Source organism: Erythranthe guttata, chromosome 1 (genome assembly GCF_056151865.1).
Source record: "Erythranthe guttata isolate IM_541 chromosome 1, IM_541, whole genome shotgun sequence".
Taxonomy (NCBI): domain Eukaryota; kingdom Viridiplantae; phylum Streptophyta; class Magnoliopsida; order Lamiales; family Phrymaceae; genus Erythranthe; species Erythranthe guttata.
This window is the reverse complement of record NC_142533.1, coordinates 12,857,729-12,883,666: the sequence shown is the minus strand read 5'-3', so window position 1 is coordinate 12,883,666 and position 25,938 is coordinate 12,857,729. Positions and strand designations below refer to the sequence as shown.

General features: G+C 39.9%; 2 protein-coding genes, 1 long non-coding RNA gene and 1 pseudogene across 3 annotated transcripts; 3 read left to right on the top strand and 1 right to left on the bottom strand.

Moving 5' to 3' along the window:
* Positions 1–5,485: 5,485 nt before the first annotated feature.
* LOC148772866 (uncharacterized) lies at positions 5,486–9,394 on the bottom strand (annotated as a pseudogene).
* Positions 9,395–17,675: 8,281 nt separating this feature from the next.
* On the top strand, positions 17,676–21,018 carry LOC148772865 (uncharacterized). The gene is made up of 3 exons (XR_016031909.1): positions 17,676–18,003; positions 19,209–19,293; positions 20,749–21,018. It is a non-coding gene; the product is annotated as an uncharacterized LOC148772865 (long non-coding RNA).
* A 983-nt stretch (positions 21,019–22,001) lies between these two features.
* Positions 22,002–24,273, top strand: LOC105955371 (PKS-NRPS hybrid synthetase cheA-like). Its single transcript, XM_088821526.1, has 4 exons — positions 22,002–22,028; positions 22,391–23,130; positions 23,219–23,725; positions 23,835–24,273. Exons 1-4 carry the CDS (start codon positions 22,002–22,004, stop codon positions 24,271–24,273), a joined length of 1,713 nt encoding a protein of 570 aa, XP_088677652.1.
* A 30-nt stretch (positions 24,274–24,303) lies between these two features.
* LOC105966248 (uncharacterized) lies at positions 24,304–25,206 on the top strand. The gene has a single exon (XM_088821494.1). It carries the CDS (start codon positions 24,304–24,306, stop codon positions 25,204–25,206), a length of 903 nt encoding a protein of 300 aa, XP_088677620.1.
* The last annotated feature ends 732 nt before the right edge of the window (positions 25,207–25,938 follow it).

The following is a 25,938-nucleotide window of genomic DNA, read 5'->3' as shown; positions in this document are numbered from 1 at the left end:
AATCCGAGAGCTGATCAACACAATCAGAAGCATTTAATACAGTAAAACATAAACAAACTCAAAACACGACAAATAGATAACAGAAATAACGATCGAAATCAATATATACAAGGCTTCATTGCCCTAGAAGAAAATGTTCTTAGTTCATAACAAACATAGTATCAAAAGAATGTACAAAGGAAATGAAGAACAAAACTTAAAGAAATTGCGTAAGAAAAACCCAAGTCGGAACCCCCGTTGATGATTCCCGCGAAGAACTGTCGAAAACCGTAAAAAGTCCAAAAAGAACGAAGAGTGAGGGCTTGCTTTTATTTATAGTAAATTGCAAAGCTTCCTCAAGAAGCTTTGCTTTTTAAAATATCTGCCCTCGAAAATCGTGCCAGATCGCGATCCAATAAAGTCAGATCGCGATCTGGCTTCTTGAAAACACGTGAACCGCCATCCCAGATCGCGATCCAGGAAGTGCGGATCGCGATCTGCCCCAAAATCACGGTGCTACTGGAATTTGTCACCAGATCGCGATCCGACATTCCTAGATCGCGATCTGGGTCTGAACTTGCTTGCTACTGGAATTTGCATCCAGATCGCGATCCGACTTTCCTGGATCGCGATCTGGGTCTTGATGACCACTTTCTCGGCTTGAAAAATCGGTTTCGCTTCCAAATGGCTTCGACTTGGCAACAAAAGCTAACAAAACCTAAAAAAGGAAATAAAACAAGAAACGCAATAATATATACAAATAAAGCCGAAACTCGGACGAACGAAGACCAAAACTCGAAGATTTGATAAGCAAAAATCGTGCAAAAGGAACACTTATCACACCCTCAAACTTAGATCTTTACTCGTCCCGAGTAAATCAAAACGAAACTACAACGAAAATGAAATAAAAACAACAAACTAAACTAGGCCACTAACGTAGGGAAACACGATTGCATTTAGCGTATGCAACAAGCCATTGAACCCCTGGGTACCCCCAAAGGACGAGTTGTGTCTCGTGAGGGTTTTCAGACAACACACCCACAAAGTTGCCGGATTGTTCAAAGCATTGCAATTAATTCCAAAGATAAAATGAGCTAGATAACCTAAAATCTCAGAATGGCCCACGGCTTTAAGGTATTCGACTTTCCTACCAACACCAAAATGAAAGATAGACTCAAGAATCCGTAATTAAACAATAAACACAATCATCGAGGGTTTTGAGTAGAAATGTGGGTGAAAAGTAAGTTTTGATTCTGAAATTCAAAAACTCGAGTTGGGCATAAGTAGGTCTATTTATTCAATAAGAAATAACAACTACAATATATTGTGATTTTCATCACCATTTTTTTTTCTTTTTTCTATTTTTTTTTATCGACAATAAACGTAAAGACCATAGATAGACTTTTTTGCCAACAACTGGAAATCGTGAACACATAATTCAATTCTAACTCGCCCCCCAAACCTCAGGCTATTATACCCCTCAGAAAAATGCGCTCAAGCTTAATCGGAAAGGATTCGAAAGGCTATCCACACAAGTTGCAAAAACGCAGTCGGAAGGTTCATCTATAATTAGCCGGTGATCCATAATTTCAATTTTAAAATCAACTAGCCCATATACTAATTCATTAATTGCTTTGCTTCAATAGAACCCGGAAATGCAAATTACACTCGATCCTAAATGAAATGCATGTGACAAACAAAACACAATAACGGAAATCAAAATACATAAACGAAACTTAATTATATGATATGCATGCAAAAGACCAAATCAAAATAAGATAAATAAAATAAAATAAAAACAAAGTCTAGCAAAGATACATCGTAAACGAAATATCAATCCAACGACTTATCCCAAAACAAACGAACTAAAAACAAACAGGTTCAACACGCACCACCCTCAAACTTAAACTCTAGCATAGTCCCTATGCTCAAAAGCAGAATAAAAAATAAAAGGAATAGAAAACACAACGTCCCCTAGTTGTCTTGATCGTCCTCGTTGGCTCCTCCCTCCTCTTCCTGTCGTCCCCGCTCGTGCTCCTCCCAGGCCTGTGCCACTAGTGTAGTGGCTGCCGCTTGTGCTGGTTCGTCGGCAGCGGAGGTTGATGCTCCGTCATATCGAGGCCGTGGTGGGAACGGCCGTGGCTCGACAATGTCATCGGTCCTGCACTGAAGCGCTCCAGCCATGGCCTTCATCATTTTCTTGAACCATCCCACATTTTCCTCCATAACATCCATCCATTGGCCGACATACTCCGGGAGCTGTGGTTCTGCTTCTTGTCTGCCTCTTATGCCCCTTTGTTCTGGTCGAGCTGCATGAACACCTGAGGGACCCGCATCTGGTAAGTCTGAGTCGCTCTCGCCCAGGAGTCCACTCGCTGGCTGGAGCTTGTGGTAAGGGAAGATAGGTTGTGGTGACCTGGTGAGCCGGTCATTAGCGTATGTGGGGACCCCTGCACAATCACACAGTGTAGTGATGAGGGAAGGGAACATCAGACCTAGAGAGGTATCACCTAAGCATCGTCGGATCTCAGCGTGTATTATCGCGCCCACATTCACAGGTGTCCTCTTCATAATGGCATACATCATTGTAAGACATGGGGCATAGGTCTTGGCCGTCGACTTTGTGGGCATGAGCCTGCTACTGACGAAGTACATCCATACCTTCGCTTCTCTTGAAAGTTCCCCACGACGGAACCAGGGCTCTCATTTTTTCCACCTCGAGCCCCTAGGGCAAAGAGTCTGAATCAGCTCCTCATAGGTCGTTGCCATCTTCAGTTGTTGAAACGGCTCGGTCGGGACTTCGAGTATGTGGAAAAACTTGTTGATTGTAGCAGCGTCATAGTGCACCTCTTTGTCTCGAAGAACGACCACCGACCCCGCGTGAAAACCGCCATTGGCATAGAAAAGCCTCACTAGATTCTCGTTGTAGTCCTCCGGTCGTTTGGCCAAGTACTCCCATTTTCGACGATCAAAGTTTGTTCTGATCGATTCTTTTTCCATGGCATAGATATCTAATTCTCTTTCTGGAACAAACGGTCGGCTATGGCGACGTATAAATTCTCTCTTGGCCTCGACGTTCACGTACAAAAACTCATCGCCCGGTTCGAGGACTACGTGGTCAAGGATGGTGTGTTGATTAGCACGGGAGCCCATCTCAAGTTGCACGTTTCCCGTGCGTGGGGTTTGTTGCTCTTCCGGCACCTCAGATGGTGGTGGTGCGCTCGAAGTGCCTTCTTGGCTTCCCGTGCCTCGGGAAGTTGCCTTTTTCTTCGGTGCGGCTTTTCCCTTTGCCGGAGCCTTCTCCTTGACATTTGGTTGGGCTTTTTTTGTGGTTTCGCCCGTCTTTAAGAGTTTCTTGGCCGGCGATGTCATTTCGTTCGAATTTGTGCGAGATGGAGGGTCAAAAGATTTTGGAAGTTCGTTCGGGAATTTTGTCGAACACTTGGCGTGCCCAACTTGGTAAGCCTTTTGGTTTCCACTGGTTGTTCGGTACCTATCCCTCCTTTTCTTGAAGATTCACCCACAAATTCTTGGAGTAAATGTGCAAATCGTGAATTTGGGATGATCAAGTGTGTGATTGATGTGCTTTTTATGAAAGAAATTGAAGATTTTGAAGTTGGGGAGGGGTTAGGGTTTGGAATTAGAAAAAGGGGGAATAAGAAAATGAAGGGGGGTTTGTGACTTTTGAACTGTTTTTCGACCCCAGATCGCGATCCAAAATACCCGGATCGCGACCTGGAGACTTACCTTGCAGCTTCTGGAAAAAGGCCACAGATCGCGATCCAACTTACCTGGATCGCGATCCGGCCCTTAAAATCGCAGTTTCTGGAAAAACGTCCCAGATCGCGATCCGACTTACCTGGATCGCGATCCGGTCCCAAAATTGGTGGCTACTGGAAAAACACCCCAGATCGCGATCCGACCTACCTGGATCGCGATCCGGGCCCAAAACTCGCTGCTACTGGAAAAACACCCCATATCGCGATCCGACTTACCTGGATCGCGATCCGGGACACCTAAAACCTGCCAAAACGAAAATTTAAATGGGTGAGATAGAGATGTTGAACCCTAAAATATAAAAATGCATGAAAAAGCTAAAAAAATAAAAACGAAAACGAGAACAAAATGAAAATGACAGATAATGAGCAACAATGGGTTGCCTCCCATTTAGCGCCTGTTTTACAGTCGACGGCTCGACTTCTTTTGGATTTATTGGGAGAAAATTAGTGCGACACGCTCCACTTCCTCGGGAGCACCATTCGGGTAGTAATGCTTAACTCGTTGCCCATTCACTTTGAACGACGGACCGTCTCGTCCTCGTATTTCGATAACTCCTTGTGGGGTTGCGCTCAGGACTACGAATGGTCCCGACCAACGGGACTTGAGCTTTCCCGGAAATAGTCGTAGCCGAGAATTGAATAGCAGGACTTGGTCACCTGCCCGGAACTCTCGCTTTGTAATTCTTTTGTCATGCCACTTTTTCGTCTTTTCTTTGTAAATCTTGGCATTTTCGTAAGCATCATTTCTGAACTCCTCCATTTCGTTGAGTTGAAGCAATCGACGATCGCCGGTAGTTGTTTGATCGAAATTGAGCTTTTTGACTGCCCAATAAGCTCGGTGCTCCAATTCCACTGGCAGGTGGCACGCTTTCCCATACACGAGTTTGTACGGAGGCATCCCAATCAGTGTCTTGAATGCGGTTCGATAGGCCCAAAGTGCATCATCGAGCTTCAATGCCCAATCTTTTAGGTTCGTGCTCACGGTCTTCTCCAGAATCTGTTTGATTTCTCGGTTTGACAACTCAGCAAGGCCATTTGTCTGTGGTTGATAGGCTAACGCAATTTTGTGTCGGATCCCCAACTTATTCGTGAGATTAGTGAGCATTTTGTTGCAGAAGTGAGATCCTTCATCGCTAATGATTGCCCTGGGTGTCCCAAACCTTGAGAATATGTTCTTGTGGAAGAATTTGAGGACCGTACGAGCATCGTTGGCTGTGGTGGCAATTGCTTCGACCCATTTGGACACGTAGTCCACGGCAAGCAGAATGTATAACTTCCCGTTCGAAGAAGGGAATGGTCCCATGAAGTCTATGCCCCAAACATCGAAAAGCTCCACCTCTTGCATGTTGTTCAAAGGCATTTGTCTTTTGTTGGATAGGTTCCCTGTTCGTTGGCATCGATCACATCGTTTCACGAACTCGTAACTATCTCGGAATAGGGTTGGCCAAAAGAAGCCTGACTGCAAAACCTTGGCGGCTGTGCGAGATTCCCCGTGATGCCCGCCACAAGGTGAAGAGTGGCAATGGGTGAGAATCTCACGTACTTCTGTTTCCGGAACACATCTTCGGATGACACGATCGGGGCCGGTTCTGAAAAGCAACGGCTCGTCCTAAAGATAGAAACGACTGTCGTGAAGGAATTTTTTCTTTTGGTGATAAGATAGATCGTCAGGAATAATTCCACTGGCCAAGAAGTTGGCCACATCAGCATACCACGGAGTGTGAGTACTAATGGCGAGCAGTTGCTCGTCTGGGAATGATTCCTGAATATTTCCTTCGGCTGGAACTTCTTCTAGTATGATCTGCTACCACATTCTCGCTCCCTTTTTTGTCTCTGATTTCCAAGTCGAACTCCTGGAGTAGGAGTACCCATCTGATGAGTCAGGGCTTGGCGTCCTTCTTTGCGAACAAGTATCGAATAGCTGCGTGGTCGGTGTAAATGATCACCTGAGACCCCAAAATATACGGTCTGAACTTGTCAACGGCATAAACGACAACAAGCATTTCCTTTTCGGTCGTTGAATAGTTCTTATGTGCCTGGTCAAGTGTACGACTCGAATAGTAGATGGCTTTGAAGATTTTGTCTTTGTCCCAATACTGCACCTACGGCATAGTCGCTCGCATCGCACATGATCTCGAATGGTTCTTCCCAATTGGGAGTAATCATAATCGGTGATTGGGTTAGCTTCTCCTTAAGAAACGTGAAAGCCTGCAAACAAGCAGAATCAAAATCAAAGACAGCTTCCTTCTCAAGCAAATGACATAATGGTTTTACTATTTTCGAAAAATCTTTAATGAATCTACGGTAAAACCCAGCATGCCCTAAAAAACTTCTAACTCCCTTGACATCCTTCGGTGGAGGCAATTTTTCAATCGTTTCGATTTTTGCCCTATCCACCTCAAGACCCTTTTTCGAGACCTTGTGACCTTGAAAAATACCTTCACGAACCATAAAATGACATTTTTCCCAATTTAAAACAAGGTTCGTTTATGTACATCTTTTCAAAACAAGTTCTAGATTGTGCACACAATGATCGAAAGACGATCCAAACACAAAAAAATCATCCATAAACACCTCAAGAAACTCTTCTACCATATCGTGAAATATAGACATCATACATCATTGATAGGTAGCAGGCGCATTACACAAACCGAAAGGCATCCTACAAAATGCAAAAGTACCGTAGGGGCAAGTAAAAGTAGTTTTCTCTTGGTCTTCCGGGGCGATTGAAATTTGATTGTACCCAGAATAACCATCAAGAAAACAGTAGTACTCGAAACCTCCTAGCCTATCTAGCATTTGATCGATAAAGGGAAGTGGGAAATGGTCTTTTCTAGTGGCTGCATTCAATAATCGGTAATCGAAGCTACACGCCACCCAGTGACTGTTCTAGACGGAATAAGTTCATTTTTGTCATTCACAATAACCGTCATCCCACCCCTTTTTGGCACAACCTGCACCGGACTGACCCACGGACTGTCAGAAATTGCATAAATCATACCAGCGCCTAACAGTTTTAAGACTTCTTTTTTGATTACCTCTTTTATTGACAGGTTTAACCGCCTCTGAGGTTGGACTCTCGGTTTATAGACGTCTTCCATTAGAATTTTGTGTTGAACAATAGACGGGCTAATTCCCTTAATATCCTCAATAGACCAACCTATAGCTGACCTATATTCTCTAAGGACCTCCAGCAGTGTGTTTGTTTCGGACTCGCTCAAACTAGAAGAAATAATCACCGGATAAGTCTTGTCTGCTCCAAGAAAAGCATAACAAAGATAATCCAGTAATTGCTTCAATTCCAGTACGGGGGCCGTTTTCACACTAACTGGTATCTCGGGGACGTTTTCTACCTCGTCTATGCCTAAAATCTCGGCACACTCAAGAAACAACACACAATCAAGCATATCATTTTCAATAGGAGTTTCAGGGGAGGCAGAATGCAAATCAATAGAGTTAACAATGCAGTGCTCAACAGAATCACATAATTCATACAAATCAAAAAAGGAGGAAACACAGTCCTCGATCACGTCTATTCTACTGCAATGCTCAACATGCTCAGAGTGTTTAAATGCATCTGTCAAATTAAAAACAACTTCTTCCCCATTTACCCTAAGCATTAAAGATCCTAATTCCATATCAATCATCGCCTTACCAGTGGCTAAGAATGGACGACCTAAAATGATTGGTGCTTCATCATCTTCAGGCATTTCAAGTACCACAAAATCAACAGGCAAAATGAATTTATCTACTTTAACTAGCACATCTTCTACAATCCCATCGGGATATTTCAATGAACGATCAGCTAGTTGTAAAGTCATGCGAGTGCGGTTCAAATTTCCTAAGCCCAGTTTTAGAAACACAGACATAGGCATCAAATTAATACTTGCCCCCAAATCACATAAAGCTTTATCGAAAGTAGAATTGCCAATAATACAAGGAATAGTGTAACTCCCTGGATCTTTCATTTTCGGTGGTAGATTCGACTGAAGAATGGCATTGCAAGTTGCCGTGAGTGTCACTGGTATGTCTTCTTCGATCCGAATTTTCTTGGATAGGACTTCCTTCATGAACTTGGTGTAGTTTGGCATTACCTCCAAGGCTTCTGCAAAAAGGATGTTGATTCGAATCTGCTTGATCTTTTCAATGAACTTCTTCAATTGATCCTTGAACTTCTTCTTCTTCTGTCTTTCTGGAAAAGGAATAGGAGTTACCATAAGAGGGGGATTATCAGGAAAAGAAATGTTATTGGGCTTACTAGCCTCTTTTGTACCACTCCCTGAGATGGTGATTTCTGGCTCGACCGGGGTCGGTTGTACAGCTGGCCTTGGTGACTCGTCTGTCGGATAATGAGGATCGGTCATTTGCAAACCACTTCGGGTGGTTATGGCTTGACAACTTTCTTTTGGATTGACTTCGGTATTGCTCGGAAATCCACCCTTTGCCATTGTGGACATGGATTGGGCGATTTGCCCTATTTGCTTCTCCATGTTCTTCATTGTTGATTTCAGGCCCTCCATTTCATGTTCTTGTCGGTGAAGACGCTCGTCATACGTTGGCCCTCGTTGCTCTCTTTGATGGTTGAAATCGGGAGGTGGTTGTAGAGCATTCTTTGGATTGGCATAGGAGAAGTTCTCGTGATTCCGAATTCCCGGGTGGTAATGAGTAGGTTTTTGGTTCTGATTGTTGGTTCCCCGGAAATTGTTGAATCGGTGGTTCATAAAGTGTGCCTGCTCCCAATCGTCGTTGGTGGCTTGTGAAGTACTTGCTGCTGCTACTCGTTCGGTCTGTGGCCCTAGAACTGATAATTGGGCGACCTGATTTGATAGAGTAGCTAATTGTGCTGAAACTGCGGCTAAAGGATCGAGTTGGTGGACTCCGGCCACCTTTTGTACACCACTCCATTCGGACGGCCAATGGTAAGCATTCTCACACATTCGCTCGACAATGTCTCGAGCGTCTATGGGAGTCTTGTTTTGCAATGATCCACCTGAGGCAGCATCGACTAGAGATCGGGATGGTTGATCGAGCCCATTGTAGAATAACTCCATTTGATCCCACGGGTTGAATCCGTGTTGAGGGCATTGTCGTAATAAGTCCTTGAATCTCTCCCAAGACTCGTGCATCGGCTCTTGGCTCATCTGTCTGAAGTTGCCTACATCTCTTCGTAGTTGTGCGGTCTTCGAGGGTGGAAAGAATCGTGCCAGAAAGGCTTGTGATAATTCTTCCCAACAGGTGAGTGATCCTGGATTAAGACTCAGAAGCCAACTCTTCGCTTTGTCTCTGACAGAAAATGAGAATAGCTTCAACCGAATGGCATCATCAGAAACGCCGTTAACTTTGATCGTGTCACAAATCTCCAAGAAATTGGCAAGATGGAGATTCGGATCCGCAGTGGCTGCTCCGGAGAATTGGTTCGCCATGACCATGTTGATTAGCCCCGTCTTCAGCTCGAAGTTGTTTGCGGCTATCGTCGGTTTCCTGATTCCCGAATAATTCTCATTCACAGCTGGAGTTCGGTATTCTCGCATTGTTCGCTCGGGTGGCAGGTTCGGTCTTGGCTGCTCGTGATCTCGTCCTGGCTCTCGATCGTACTCAAAGGCCAGGTGCTCTGGATTTCCTTGATCGTTGGCCATTGGTTCACTTTTTTGGTTGCGCGTGGCCCTTAGTCTACGAAATGTCCTTTCAATCTCGGGATCGTAAGGTATGATTTCTAAATTTCGACGCATGGGCATAAACAAAGTGATCGGTTAAAATCAATTCAAAAATCGAAAATAAAGCAGGTAAATAGCTAAAGTAATAGTCAGATAATTGGTAACACTATCAACAAAGATAAAATCAAATTGGTCCCCGGCAGCGGCGCCAAAAACTTGATACGCGTTTTCCTCACGTATAAATTACTGCAAGTATACAGTATCGCATTTTGCAGAACAGTGGTTCCGGATATCGATCCACAGGGACCTTGTAGATTCACATGCTGAGTAGTGTAATTATATTATCGTTATATTATCTAGCCGATCGTAAATATTTGGAAAGGTGAGAAACCCTAATTTAAAAGCATGCAAGATCGTAAACATGCAAATATAGAATGTACGTAAATAAAGTAACGACAACTCAACGCGGGGGGACTTCGATTTAAAGGGGACTTCTAGGGCCAAATCCACCTATGTATAATCAACAACGATCGACAAATCCGCTATCTAAAATCACGTTCCTATTCGTTAACCCAGACGCTAATGTACTCTAACCCCCGTCTCCAGTGTAGTTAGAGTCTACCCACAGGTCCGACGTCTCCGTTCAGAACCTGCTATTAAGAGAGCATTTAGGTCAAGTCCTTAAGGGCTACCCGAAGTGCATCACGTCTCTGTTTCCACACCCCGAGCTATGTTTTCCTAACTTCAAACAAGAAATCCTCTCTCGAGTTCATTCCTATTTAATATCAATCCGAGAGCTGATCAACACAATCAGAAGCATTTAATACAGGAAAACATAAACGAACTCAAAACACGACAAATAGATAACAGAAATGACGATCGAAATCAATTTATACAAGGCTTCATTGCCCTAGAAGAAAATGTTCTTAGTTCATAACAAACATAGTATCAAAAGAATGTACAAAGGAAATAAAGAACAAAACGTAAAGAAATTGCGTAAGAAAAACCCAAGTCGGAACCCCCGTTGACGATTCCCGCGAAGAACTGTCGAAAACCGTAAAAAGTCCAAAAAGAACGAAGAGTGAGGGCTTGCGTCTATTTATAGTAAATTGCAAAGCTTCCTCAAGAAGCTTTGCTTTTTAAAATATCTGCCCTCGAAAATCGTGCCAGATCGCGATCCAATAAAGTCAGATCGCGATCTGGCTTCTTGAAAAAACGTGAACCGCCATCCCAGATCGCGATCTAGGAAGTGCGGATCGCGATCTGCCCCAAAATCACGATGCTACTGGAATTTGTCACCAGATCGCGATCCGACATTCCTGGATCGCGATCTGGGTCTGAACTTGCTTGCTACTGGAATTTGCATCCAGATCGCGATCCGACTTTCCTGGATCGCGATCTGGGTCTTGATGACCACTTTCTCGGCTTCAAAAATCGGTTTCGCTTCCAAATGGCTTCGACTTGGCAACAAAAGCTAACAAAACCTAAAAAAAGAAATAAAACAAGAAACACAATAATATATACAAATAAAGCCGAAACTCGGACGAACGAAGACCAAAACTCGAAGATTTGATAAGCAAAAATCGTGCAAAACGAACACTTATCGACTACCAATTAATTTATTTTCTGAAAAATAAAATAACTTGGCATATTATCTGGAGTCTTTTCCGCTTAACTTATTTGTGTATGTTGGATACGAAATCCACTCGGCCAAGAATCTGACATAAACAAAACTCATACGCTACTCAAGGGCTGTTAATCAATCTCATACTTCAGAGATGCGAATTCCTTTCGACAATTCATTTCCACCTATTAATTCTTAGTGACTTCACCCAACGCATTGGGGCTCATTTGACTTAATATAGGAATCTCTTCCATTGTGACATCAAAGTGGAGATCACCAATTAAATGTGTACGTTGATTATGTAGGGATTCAAAGGTTAAGTAATTTCTTGTAAACCTAGAAATAATACAGTTTCATATTTAATCAGTGATGTAAGAATTATTTCACTTTGTCTTGTTCAACACATGCCGTGTGTGCTAGCACAATAAATCAAAATGATAAGTACAAAAGTTATTCTTTGTTTACCGTGATCAAGACCAATCATTAAAATATTGTGCTACAATCATTAACCAATGGTTAGTCCAATTCCATCAAGATCGTGAACGTTTAATCTTTATATTCTAAACGAACTTTCGAAATGATCTTTCTATGCGTCGTACCATTTCGAATTCTATTAGCATAATAGACTCGTATGTTTAATTTATTGACAATTAATCAATACCTTATTAAAGGTACTCAAAACACACATACATGCATTGATAAATAGTTCATATAGATAAAATCGAGGCTTTCAATCTACAAACCTAACAAAATGAACACCCGCGACCTACACGCAAAAGGTAGTAAGTCCATGTGTAAACAAAAAATGAAAACCAACAACCTGCACGCAAAAGGTAGCAGGTTCATGGGTAAACAAAAAAAGAAAACCCGTGACCTGCATGCCAAAGGTAGTAGGTACACGCCAAAGGTAGTAGGACCATGTGATAGCAAAAAATGAAAACCCACGACCCGCACGCAAAAGGTAGCAGGTCCATGGGTGAACAAAAAATGATCACCCGCGACCTACAAACAAAAGGTAGTAGGTCCATGGGTAAACAAAATGAAAACCAGCAACATGCACAGAAAAGGTAGCAGGTCCATGGGTAAACAAAAAATGTACACCCGCGACCTACATGCAAAAGGTAGTAGGTCAATGGGTAAACAAAAATGAATATCCGCAAACTACACGGAAAATGTATTCGATCAATGGGTTAAAAAAATGAATATTTGCAACCAGCAAGCACACAAAAGGTAGTAGGTCCATTGGTAAACAAAATAATAAAAACCCACGAAATGCACGCAAAAAAAAAAAGCAGTACCATGGGTGAACAAAAAATAAAAACCTGCGACCTGCAAGTAAAATTTAGTAGGTCCATCGGGAAACAAAAACTGAAAACCCCTGACCTGCACGGGAAAGGTAGTTGGTCCACGGGTAAACAAAAAATTAAAATCGGCGACCTGCACGCAAAAGTTAGCAGGTCCATGAGAAAACAAAAAATGAACACCATCGACCTACACGCAAAAAGTAGTAGGTCCATGCGTATACAAAAAAAAAAAAAAAAAACCGCGACCTACACGCAAAAGATAGTAGGTCCATGATTGGAAAAAAAAAAAGCGGCGACCTGCACCCAAAAGGTAGTAGATCCATGTGTATAAAAAATGAAAAAATCCGCGACATACAAGCACACAAACGGTAGCAGGTCTATGGGTAAACAAGACAATGAAAACCCGCAACACGCGAGCAAAATCTAGCAGGACCATGGGTAAACAAAAAATAAAAACCAGCGACTTACACGCAAAATTTAGTAGGTCCGGGGAAAAAAAAAGTGAAAACCCGTGACAAATGGTAGTAGGTCCATGGGTAAACAAGAAATCGAAACCGGCTGCGTGCACGCAAAAGTTATCAGATCCTTGTGTAAACGAAAAAATGAAAGCCCTCGACCTACACGAATAAAGTAGTAGGTCCATGGGTATACAAAAACTGAAAACCCGCAACCTACCCGCAAAATGTAGTAGGTCCATGAGTGAAAGAAAATGAAAATCCACGACCAGAACGCAAATATTAGTAGGTGCATGAGTTAATAAAAAATTTAAATCCGCGACTTGCACGCAAAAGTTAGCAGGTCCATGGGTAAACAAAAAATGAAAACCCTCGACTACGCGCAAAAAGTAGTAGGTCCATGGGTATACAAAAAATGAAAATCCGCGACCTACACTCAAAAGGCAGTAGGTCCATGGGTGAAAAAAAAAATGAAAACCCACGACCTACACGCAAAAGGTAGTAAGTCCATGGGTTAACAAAAAATGAAAACCGACGACCTGCACGTAAAAGGTAGCAGGTCCATGGGTATACAAAACCTAAACATCCGCGACCTACATGTAAAAGGTAGTAGGTCCATGGGTAAACAAAAATGAAAACCCGCGAGCTACACGCAAAATGTAATAGATCCATGGGTGAAAAAAAAAATCCGCGACCTGCAAGCACGCAAACGGTAGGAGGTCCATGGGTAAACAAAAAATGAAAACCCGCGACCTACATGCAAAACTTAGTAGGTCCATTGGGAAAGAAAAAATGAAAACGCGTGACTTGCACGAAAAAGCTAACAGGTCAATGGGTAAACACAAAATGAAAACCGACGACCAGTACGAAAAAGTTAGCAGGTCCATGGTAAACGAAAAATGAAAACACTCAACATACACGCAAGAAGTAGTAGGTCCATGGGTATACAAAAAATGAAAACCCACGACCTACCCGCAAAAGGTAGTAATTCGCGACCTGAATACAAAAGGTAGTAATTGAATGGGTTAACAAGAAAAGGAAACCCGCGATCTGCATACAAAAAGTAGCAAGTCCATTGGTAAACAAAAAATGAACACCCACGACCTACACGCAAAAGGTAGTAGGTTCATGTGTAAGCAAAAAATTAAAACCAGCGACCTGCAAGCGAAAGGTGTCAGGTTCATGGGTAAACAAAAAATGAACATCCGTGACCTGCACGCCAAATGTAGTAGAACCATAGGATGACAAAAAATAAAAACTTGCGACCTGCACGCAAAAGGTAGCATCTCTATGGGTAAACAAAAAATGAACACTCGCGACCTACACACAAAAGGTAGTAGGTCCATGGGTAAACAAAATGAAAACCAGCGAACTACACGCAAAAGGTAGTAGATCCATGGGTATAAACAATGAAAATCAGCGATATGCATGCACACAAATGGTACCAGGTCCATGGGTAAATAAAAAAATGAAAACCCGCAATATGCACGCAAAAGATAGCAGGACCATGGGTAAACAAAAAATAAAAACCCGCGACCTACACACAAAATTTAGTAGCTCCATGGGGAAGCAAAAAGTGAAAACACGTGACCTACACGAAAAAGGTAGCAGGTCCATGGGTAAACAAAAAATTAAAACTTGCAACCTGCGTGCAAAAGTTAGTAGGTCCATGGTTGAACAAAAAATGAAAACCCTCGACATACACACGCAAAAAGTAGTAGATCCATAGGTATACAAAAACTGAAAATCCGCGACCTACACGCAAAAGGTAGTAGGTCCATGGGAAAAAAAAATGAAAACATGCGACCTGCACGCAAAAGGTAGTAGGCCCATGGGTTAACAAAAAATGAAAACCTGCGACATGCACGCAACAGGTAGCAGGTCATGGGTAAACAGAAAATGGACACCCGTGACCTACAGACAAAAGGTAACAGGTCCATGTGTAAAAAAACATGAAAACGAGTGACTTGCCTGCAAAAGGTAGGAGGTCTATGGATAAAACAACATGAAAACCAGCGGCCTACAAGCAAAAGGCAGGACCATGGGTAAACAAAAAATAAAAACCCGAACATGCACGCAAAAGGTAGAAGTTAGTGGGTAAACAAAAACTGAACAGTCACGACCTACACCAGAAAGCTAGTAGGTCCATGGTAAATAAAAAATAAAAACTAGCGACATGCACGCAAAAGGTAACAGATACATGAGGAAACAAAAAATGAACACACGCGATGATCTGCACGCAAAATGTAGTTTGTCCACGGGTAAACAAAAAATTAAAAACTCGCGACTTGCATGCAAAAGTTAGCAGGTCATGGGCTAAACAAAAATTGAAAATCCGCGACCTACACACAAAAGGTAGTATGTCCATGGGTGAGAAAAAATGAAAACCTACGACCTGCATGCAAAAGATTGTAGGTCCTTCGGTTAACAAGAAATGAAAATCCGCGACCTTCACGCAAGAGGTAGCAGGTCCATCGGTAAACAAAAAATGAACACCAGTGAAATACACGCAAAAGATAGTAAGTCCATGCGTAAACAAAAAATGAAAACCAGCAACATGCACACAAAATGTAGCAGGTCCATCGGTAAACAAAAAATAAACACCCGCGACCTGCAAGCAAAATGTAGGAGGTCCATGGGTAAACCAAAAGAAAAAGCCGCGACCTGCAAGCAAAAGGTTGGACCATGGGTAATAAAAAAAAAAACCCACTACCTGCACGCAAAAGGTACCAGGTCCATGGGTTAACAAAAAATTAACACCCACGACCTACACCCAAAAGGTTATAGGTTCATGGGTAAACAAAAAATGAAAACCAGCGACCTGCACGCTAAAGGTAGCAGGTACATGGGTAAACAAAAAATGAACAACCTGCGCACAAAAGATAATAAGTCAAGGGTAAACAAAAAATGAAAACCCGCAACCTGCACGCAAAAGTTAGCAGGTCCATCGATAACAAATATTGAAAACCTGGGACCTACATGCAAAAAATAGTAGGTCCATGGATGAATAAAAAATGAAAGCCCGCGACCTACACGCCAAACGTCGTAGGTCCATGGGTGAAAAAAAAAACGAAAAATCCGGGACATGCACGCAAAAGGTAGTAGGTCCATGGGTAAGAAAAAAATGAAAACTCAAGACCTGCACACAAAAGGTAGCAGGTCCATTGGTAATCAAATAATGAAAAGCCCCGGATTACACGCGAAAGGTAGCAGGTCCATGGATAATAAAAAAATAAACCCCCGATTTACACGCAAAAGGTAGCAGGTCCATGGGTAAACAAAAAATGACAACCCACGACGTAAATGCAAAAGATAGCAGTTCCATGGTTAAATAAAAAATAGAAGGCCGCGACTTACACGTTAAGGTTGAAAACCCTAGGAATCCTCGCGACGAAAATAATGGTAGCGGGTCCGCGAGGTAAACCTCAAAAGCACTCGCTTGAAAATATTTGTACGTCAAACTGAAATACTTGAAACAAATCGAGACGGAATAAAAAATAAAAAGTATGACACGTATCGCCAAAGTCACATGTGCGATTAATCAAAATGCGTGTTACAAAATGAAAAAGAAAGACAACATATATATATATATATATATATATATATATATATATATATATATATATATATATATATATATATATATATATATATATATATATATCACATGGATTTTCTAGCGGTCAAGGGAGTTAGGCTTGGAATGAGGTCTTGAGGGTGTAGATCCTACACCATCATCATCAGGCAACTCTCTTTTCACAACTCCGGCTGCGAAGAGATAGATTTTGCGTCATGTCGCTAGCGACATTAGGGGGTACGATTCGGCGAAAGAAGCAATTTGGATCAATTGTGGTGGACTCCGCTGTTGTGCGATGGAATTTCCGGTGAGATGGGGTAAGGGGGATAGGTCGGCGGCTTATTTGGGGGAAAAACTGTGTTGGTTACAGATTCCTTTTGGAATTAATTAGGTTTAAGGCTTTTGGAAAATAGCAATTCGACCTTCTTTCGTTTCCGTGATTTTGAAGACATATTCAAATTCATTTTTTTTTTCGAGTTTTTAAATGCTGAGTCGGGGCATATTTTTTTAGGCTAATTTGTGTTCAATAATTAGTATAATCGATGCTCGTTTTTTTGAAATTGTGTTGGTGTGTTATTTACAGAGTTGCAGTTGTTTTCGCTATTGTTGTAGTTGATTTCATTAATCAACTAAATTTTATAGTTATTTTCGATATTTTGTTGTTGATATTGATTATTTTATAATTGATTTCAATTTTTTTTGTTAATTTCATTCATTTGTAGTTGTTTTATTTTTTGTAAACATGCTCTTGTAAACTACTATTTTTTTCGTAATTGCTTTACAGTATAATTGATTTTTGATAAAACTTGAACGAAAAAATAGTTGGTTTTCCGTAATTTTGTAGTTGATTATGAATAAAAAAAAAGGCAAGAAAAAATTGGAGAATTAAAATAAATAAAAATACGAAAAAAATGAAATTAAAAAAAAAAACGAAATTATAGTTTGTTTCGTTAGTTGGTTTCATATTTTATGTAGTTGTTTTTTGGGTCCATTACAAATAAGCCCACCATGAGATACTTATTCATAAGGGGATCCAGGTAAAAAAACTCTTTTACCAGTAAAGTCTAGACATTGTGCAGAGGTTTGTAAAACACTAAAATACCCCCTCACATTTTAATATGCTCTAGTTTCATCCTTTAATTCAATTTAATCTTTTGAGTACAATTTCGCCTGTCGCCGCCCTTGACTGTTGGTGTAATACCCCGTAATTTATTCTTATGAAATTCCTTGAAGAGTTTATTGTACTTAATAATGAGGTTGGGGCTAATGTGTTATTATGAGATAATATTGGGGCATGAGCGTAAATAATAATACTATAATTGAAAACTTGGCAATCAAGTTTATGAAATAGGCAGATAACTGAGAAAGTCTTGGTCATCTTCATCCGATTAATAGCATCTTCCAACTTCACTTCTGCCTAAAAATTACCCATTCTCGTTGATAGAATCATCATCCACAAATCACGTAGAACTCCAAGAAATTGAGTGATTAATCAGAGGAATAGTTTGAGAGAGAAATCAACAATATGAGAAATGAGCTATGGAGTTTCAACGATCGGGATTTATCATTGGAAAGCCCTCGACTCGATGAGAAGTCCAGCCTGCCGCTGAAGTTTTAAGAGCCGATTTGAGGTACTTAGGCTTCGAATTTCGTATTTATTTCTCCCGGGAACTTTAGAACAGACTAAATACTATAGGAATATCGATTTTCCCCGAATTTATACCTCTGTACAAAGTTGATTTTTATCTGACAACTGTGACAACAATTTCTGAAATTTCTGCAATTAATAAACCTTATGCCGCTCCTGTTTTCGGGGCAGATTTTGGGGGTTTTGGGATTTGAATTTTAAAGCAGTTCCTTCTTATAAATCGTAGATAGTATGGAGAAATTTAAGGATAATCTGAATCTTGCCTGGTTTGATCGAGTTTTAAGGTTTTTTTGAAGGGGGGAAACAGGGTAGTTCCATCTGCAAATTCTGGCAGTTCAGATGACTTATCTTTCGAGACTCTTTCCTATGTATTCGAGTCATAATTGGAGGTCAGTGTCTTCTGTTCAGTTGTAGGTGAATACGTTATGTTCGATTTGGTATATGATTTGTCAAAATTGGATAATATTTCGAATTATTATGATTTTTCAAAACATACTGCCAAAATGAATTTGTCAAATCCTGGCAGTTTCTGTTATCATTTTCTTGGGCTGTTTTAGCTATGTTTCACTCATAATTTGAAAGTGGTGTCTTCAGTGAACTTGTAGATCTTGTTGTTAAGCTTTATATTGGCATATCAATTGGTCTGTTTTGATATACGTGCAGTTTGTTATGGTTTTTCAAATAAGCTGTACCAGAATTAATCTTTCCGAAATCCTGGCAATTCTGTAATGATGGTTTGAGGCTGTTTCTACTATTTTTGGTTCAGAATTGGGACTAAAGCCTTCTGTGAACTCGTAGGATTTTCTGTTAGCTTTCATTTGACGTATCGTGTGATCAATTTGGATTAGCGTGCTAATTGTTATGATTTTTCAAACAAACTGTGCCAACAACGAATTTTCCGAAAACATGGCAGTTTCATGTACTCATCTTCCGGGGCTGTTATTGATGTGTTTTGTTGATGATTTGGTCTCAGGGTCCAAAGTGAACCTGTAGATATAGATGTTAGCTTTAATATGATATATCATTTAGGTTATTCGGATAAGTAAGGTGATCGTAACGATTGTTCGAATAAGCTGTGGCAGCAAGACATTCGTAATAAATGTTTCAAGAAATTGACTATGTGATATAGTGGAATAATACGGTTATATTAGTATTTGGAATCTTGTTAAGTGATGAATATTTTTATAGGTGTCGAGCGTACTAAAGCTCTCATTCAAGACTTGAGCATGACTCGAGAGTAAGGTGTTTTTATAGCACTTGCATTGGACTTCACGTGAGGATCCCTATCCCTTGCCTATTCTTTATGAAAAACAGGATATTTGCCGAGCACTCGTATCGTTCGGTTTATTATTGTTATTGTTCGTCGTTTAAATTCAATATATATTTATTGTCGCCTATCTTGTGAACTAATTTGATTTCCGAGAATTGTTGATTCTTGAGCTATTACAATCTTTGATCGATTCGAAATCCTTTTCCTGGAACTTAATAAGTTCTCATCTTGATTCGGGAATTATTCCAATAATTTCTCTTCTCGATTCCTTGACTACTCAATTGAGTTCATTTATCGACCTTGAATAATTCAACGAGTTTCAATATGATTCTCTATCAATTTTGAGTCGTTTGACATCTTGACTTGTATACTAGTTGGAACCACTTCTTCTATTATGATTCAATATGATTTGTTTCTACAGTAGTTCATTGAACGCAAATCATTATTTTCCCGACTCTTGGACCATTTCGGATTATTGTTATTATCCATTAAATCATTCGTTTCGTACCTACTGTGAATTGATGGATCGTTCATATCTTGACTTCTCATTGATCCATACAACTACGGATTGAATTTTAACCGTAGACTATTGTTGATTGAGATCCATCTTCATCAATTGTTGTACGATCTTGAATTGTTGCCACTCTCTTATTGAAACCATTGATCGTACATTTCTCAACTTGTGATTTCGTGACCAAAAATATTGATTCATTCCAAAGTGGAATTCATTATTGGAATTCAAACGGTAAATTGAGATAGTCGGAAGCATATCCGATATCTATATATAATTGATTCCTTTGGGGACGCCCTAAGGATAATTGACCAGTTGGGTCCGGAGCTGTTTGAAAAGCACTACTGGGCGGTATTGGGCCGACGGTGGATGGTCTCTTCGACAGTACCCATATTGGATCTAGACCATTGGCATAGTTGGAGGTTAACTATGCTAATGGATGGATCGACATGCGCCCGTGCATGCCTATTGATTGATTAGCAGGGTCATTCCCTGATCGGTGTATAAGGTAGTAATGGCTAAAGGGAGTCATAAGGCAGGTACATGTACATGAACAAATTGTTACCATTGGAATCTCCATGGTCTTCCTATTTGATATCCAAAATTATTACCATGGGAATCTCCGTGGAATTCTTATGTGATATCTAGAAATGTAACCGTGAGAATCTCCACGAAGTTCATAATTGATATCCGAGAATTTTCCGTTGAAATTGTTCTCTACGGGTACACATTGATTGTATTGCTTACTCTGATCAGATTGTTGTGCTCTTATACTTTGGCTTTGTATCTTACGAAATGATCCTTCTCTAGATGGTCCAATTCCAATATCATGTCCGACTTGTCCATTGTTTTGTTATTGTCCTTATTATCTGTTTCCACTGTTTTTTCCTTGGACTCCTCACTAAGTCCACATGGACTTACTCCTTTATTTTCCTTCTTATTCTCAGCAACAAGTGCATTCGTGGACGATTATGTTGATGGCTCTTAGGATTAGAAGTTATTCAGAGATTTTAGAGAGTTTAATCTAGTGTTGTGTTTAAGAATGATTGTAATTCGAGAACTATGAATCCGAGATTAGTTGTGGCATTTGGTTGTCACGTGTATTTGATTTTATTGTTGAGAAATTAAGTGAGAGACATTGTATTTATCGGAAGTCATTGTATTTATTTATTATAAAAAAAAAAGTATAGTGTATTTCGACAGTGGGCGTCACAGTTGGCCTCCACCATTGACTTTTTTTTTTCTTCAACATCTTTTTGCTCGTTTAAATATTAATATTGTTGTGGTTAACGATCAAATTAACTATATTACTGTTTAATACAGTAATATTAATTATACTGCAATTTAACACGGTAATATTGTTGTACTACTCTCGATTACAGTAATTTAACACAACAAAAAATCTTATTATTGTGTAATAGGGTAGGTAATATTGATATATTGACGTTGAACAAAGACAAACATAATAAAAAAAAGTCAAAAACAAATAATATTGATGTGGTTGATAAGTAATATTACTGTCATCCATAGTAATATTATTGTAACGATAGTAATATTACCCTCAACCACATTAATATTATTGTGTTTACATTAATATTACAAAAGTCGACAATAATATTATTACGTTAATCGGTTAATAAAACAAAAAGGCCAAATAAAAAATTGATGTGGTTGACAGTAATATTATTGTGTTTATAGTATTTTTATCGTCAACGATAGTAATATAATTAGAGCTAATTGCAAATACCACCCCTGTGTTATCTCTAATTGCCAGACACCCCCCTGTGAAAAAAAAACTCACCAACACCCCCTTGTGTTAACAAAGTCAAGGCATCGACACCCCTGGACGCAAATCGTGTCACTCAATCGCGGGTTGTGCGATTTTTAATGGTATTTTTAGGGTGAAATGTCATAAATACCCCTTTATAAAAATAAAAAATAATCTTGTTGGTTAAATTATGAATAACCTAAATTTATAGGACAAAATTGTAATTTCAAGAATTGCAAAATAAAATAACAATGCAGAAAAATAGGGGCTTGCTATTATCAGTGCGGTTTTTTCCAGCTACAGTGCGAAATAATTCATTTGTCAAAAAACACTTTAACCTTTTACAAAATCCTCTCAACCTCCAAATATTTCGACTTTCGTAGATCGTGATTTGTTTTCGTAGAAATCAGTTAAAACCCAACGATTATCAAGATGGCCAACATCGATCCCGTAAATGAGGTAAAAAAATACGTTTTAGTGTGATTTTTTTCGATTTTCAGTCGTTTCGTGTAGAATATCACGAAATTATTCAAGTCATTTCGTGGTGTTGTGCACGAAATGAACACTTTATTCGTGTTTTCCAGTCATTTCGTGTACAATACTACGAAATTATACCTAGTATTTCGTGTAAAGTCACACGAAATATCAGTAAAACTGTTTTGTTATTCATTTCGTGCAGTACTATACGAAATGTATGCATATACTTCGTGTAATTTTACACGAAATGTATACATATACTTCGTGTAATTTTACACGAAATACCTAGTGTGTTATTAATTTTTTTTGTGCAAGTATCTAACCTTTTTTTTGTATTTACGCAGCCATATGACGACAATTTGTATTTTGATCCCTCGGTTTTGGATAAAAATGAATATGAAGATTTCTCTCACTTCTTCCTAGTTGATATTGTGTTCGGCAGTAGGGAAGAATTAATCAACTGGGCGAAAGAAACTGCAGTTAGTCATTGTCACCGTTTGATTTGTCAGTCTAGAAGGGAGAATGCACAGTACATGACGTGTGACAAATACGGACATGGCCGACAAACGAATATCGATGTGGAAGATCCTAGAAACTCAGGAACAAAAAAATGTGGTTGTCCGTTCAAATTGATTGGCAAAAGGTTAAGGTTTGATGAATTATGGCGGTTGACTGTCAGCGATGGCAGGCATAGTCATCGTCCGACTTTGTTTCCTCACGGACAAGGTACGACTAGTCGTATAACTCCACAACAGAAAGCAAGAATTAAAGAATTGCGAAATTCTCACGTGAAGCCAATGCTGATCATGGATAGACTGAGAAAAGATGATCCGACGATACAAACCTCTATGAAGCATGTTTACAATGAGTTGGCCAAGATTAAATCTGAGGAAATGGAGGGCATGACTGTTATTCAGTTTATGATGCATAACTTTCAAAAAGGCGAGTATCGATATTGGCATCGCGTCGATAGTGAAACGAGCAACACGATTACAGATATTATGTTTGCATGTCCCGAATCTATTAAGTTATTACGGTTGTTCCCGTATGTTATATTGATGGACTGCACATACAAAACCAATAAGTAAGTAAAAATTACGATTGTTCAAATTATGATTATTGTGTTTTAATGTCTTGTATTGTTTAAATATGTAAAAACAACATTGTTGTAGGTATGAAATGCCTCTTTTGGAAATAATTGGGATAACTCCAGTTGGGAGGAATTATACAATTGCTGTTGCATTTATGTCGCATGAAGATGCAGACACCTACGAGTGGACTTTGAATTGTTTGAAAGAGTTGCTAGATGGTGTCGAACCTGATGCGATCTTGACAGACAGAGAGTTGGGTCTTTTGAAAGCACTGCCAAATGTCTTCCCATTTTCGTATCATATGTTGTGTATATTCCATATAAACAGAAATGTTGAGGCAAATGCGACGAAATTTATGGGAGGCAACAAGGACCAAGGTCTAATATTCCGACGTGTGCTGTGGGCTAAGCTGGTGAAATCAGAAACCGAAGAAGAGTATCATTACAATTACAATGAAATTGTTGGACGGTATGCAGGGTATCTTAGGCTGATACAGTATTTGAATGATACGTGGTTGATATACAAGGAGAAGTTTGTTCGAGCATATACTCGCAATGTGTATCATTTTGGCAACACGAGCACCAACAGGTATTACATGTTTTAGTTATTTAAATGATAAAAGATATTATATTAAAATAATATTTATTTTGTAATTTGATTGTCGTTGTATGCTCTGATTGTTGTTGTAATTGGATAGGGTGGAGAGCGCTCATTCTTCAGCGAATGGTTGGTTAAATGCTTCGACCGGAGGTCTGGATAACGTGCAAGGCAAACTTCGGGACCAAGTTTATATCCAAATTAGTGAGCTGAAGTGCGATTTTTCATTATCATCCAAGATAAGGAAGCATACTACAGCATGGCCGTGTTTTCAGGGTTTGATTTGTTATGTTACGCATCTGGCATTAGAGAAATTGGATGAAGAGATGGAGTCCCCGGCGATGCAAGATCCGAGTATTTGCACACACTATCTTTGGAATACTCATGGGCTCCCATGCGCGTGCAAAATTGTGCAGAAAATGGAAGATAATGACACGTTCGTCATTTCAGACTTGCATCCATTCTGGAGTACCATGGCAGTTGAGCCTTCGGAGCTACCTGAGTATCAAGTAAACCGCGAGGAGATTGTGGATAGATAGATTGATGACCTGAATTGCAATTTGAAGAAGATGAATTACACGAGTAAGATAAATGCCGTGGCCTCATTGCGTGGCATCGTTTATCCGTCTACGTCGCATCTGTCCGAGCCATCATTTGTTAAGACCAAAGGACGACCAAAGAATAACTCGACAAAGAGAGACCCTTCTGGATGGCAGTATCATATTGATGAGGAGACAATTAAGTCGTCTTGTGGTTCCAAGGGTCGCCAAACCTCATCTGGTGCAAAGATTCCTAAAACAAAGGTTGAGAGAAGCACTGATGGAACGCCTCAATCGAAGATGAAAGGTCGTGGTTCTCGTATTCCCACACAAGAATCTGCTGCCCCTACAATACCTGCACATGAAGGAATCGACTTTTATTCTTTCGTGCCCAGATTTATGGTCCGTCTTATTCAAGATTATGTTAACGTGATGGCGGATGGCAACTGTGGGTACCGGTGCGTTGCTCAAGCCGTGTACGGGGATCAAGAAAGATGGCCGCAAGTGAGAGGGGAGTTGCTTATTGAGTTATACGAGCATGCTAGTGTCTACACGGCGATGTTTGGCAGTACCGGATACGTTGAGGTCATACGCAAGTGTGACTGGACCTCAGGGCCTTGTCCACAAGCTTATTGGATGGACATGAATGAAATGGGATTGGCCGTTGCTACCAGATACAGTGCATTAGTGGTACTTTTGACTCAAGTAGGGAGTATGACTTACCTTCCTATGTTTGGCAGTGGTCACTTATCATGTATGATTGTTGTGACATTGCACAACAATCATTTCATGTTTGTTAATTTGGTCGCAAATAGTCCACTACCACCAATCCATCCGGCATGGGTACACCATAGAGCTAAAAACTTGAGGCACTTACTCAAAACGTACAAACCCCGACTACTCTTGTACGAACAATTAAAGTCTGGTCGGTAGTTCAATTTGTAGTTGTATCTCAAATCTAGTTGAATTTGTATTTGTATTTGAAATTTAGATCAATTTGTAGTTGTATTTGAATTCTAGTTCAATTTGTAGTTGTATTTGAATTCTAGTTCAATTTGTATTTGTATTTGAATTTTTAGGTCAATTTTGTATTTGAAATTTAGATCAATTTGTAGTTGTATTTGAATTCTAGTTCAATTTGTATTTGTATTTGAATTTTTATGTCAATTTGAGTGTCTGAAATAAATTGGTTAATTAAAAAATAAATCAATTAGTTATTTCGTACTGAATTTCACGAAATGTCACTTCATATTTCGTGGAAAAATCTACGAAATATGGTCTTCCATTTCGTAGAAAACTCCACGAAATATGGTCTTCCATTTCGTAGAAAACTCCACGAAATAGGATGTCACATTTCGTGTACGTTTACACGAAATACACGATTTTTTTTAATCTAACAGTTTCGTCCTTCGTGTTCTATAACAATAAACACTTATATTTCTTGTGAAAAGACACGAAATTATTGAGTGGATTTCGTGTAATAATACACGAAATAGCGGGCGAATTTGGTTTTTTTTTAGGAAAGTTACAAATGAAATAAATCGCACTGCAAGCCGGTAAAAACCGCACTACGAATAGCATTTCAGAGAAAAATATTATAAGAAAAAAAAAAAAAAAAGACAGAACATTGTCTTCTTCCCCGTTCCCCACCCCCAAACCCCAACC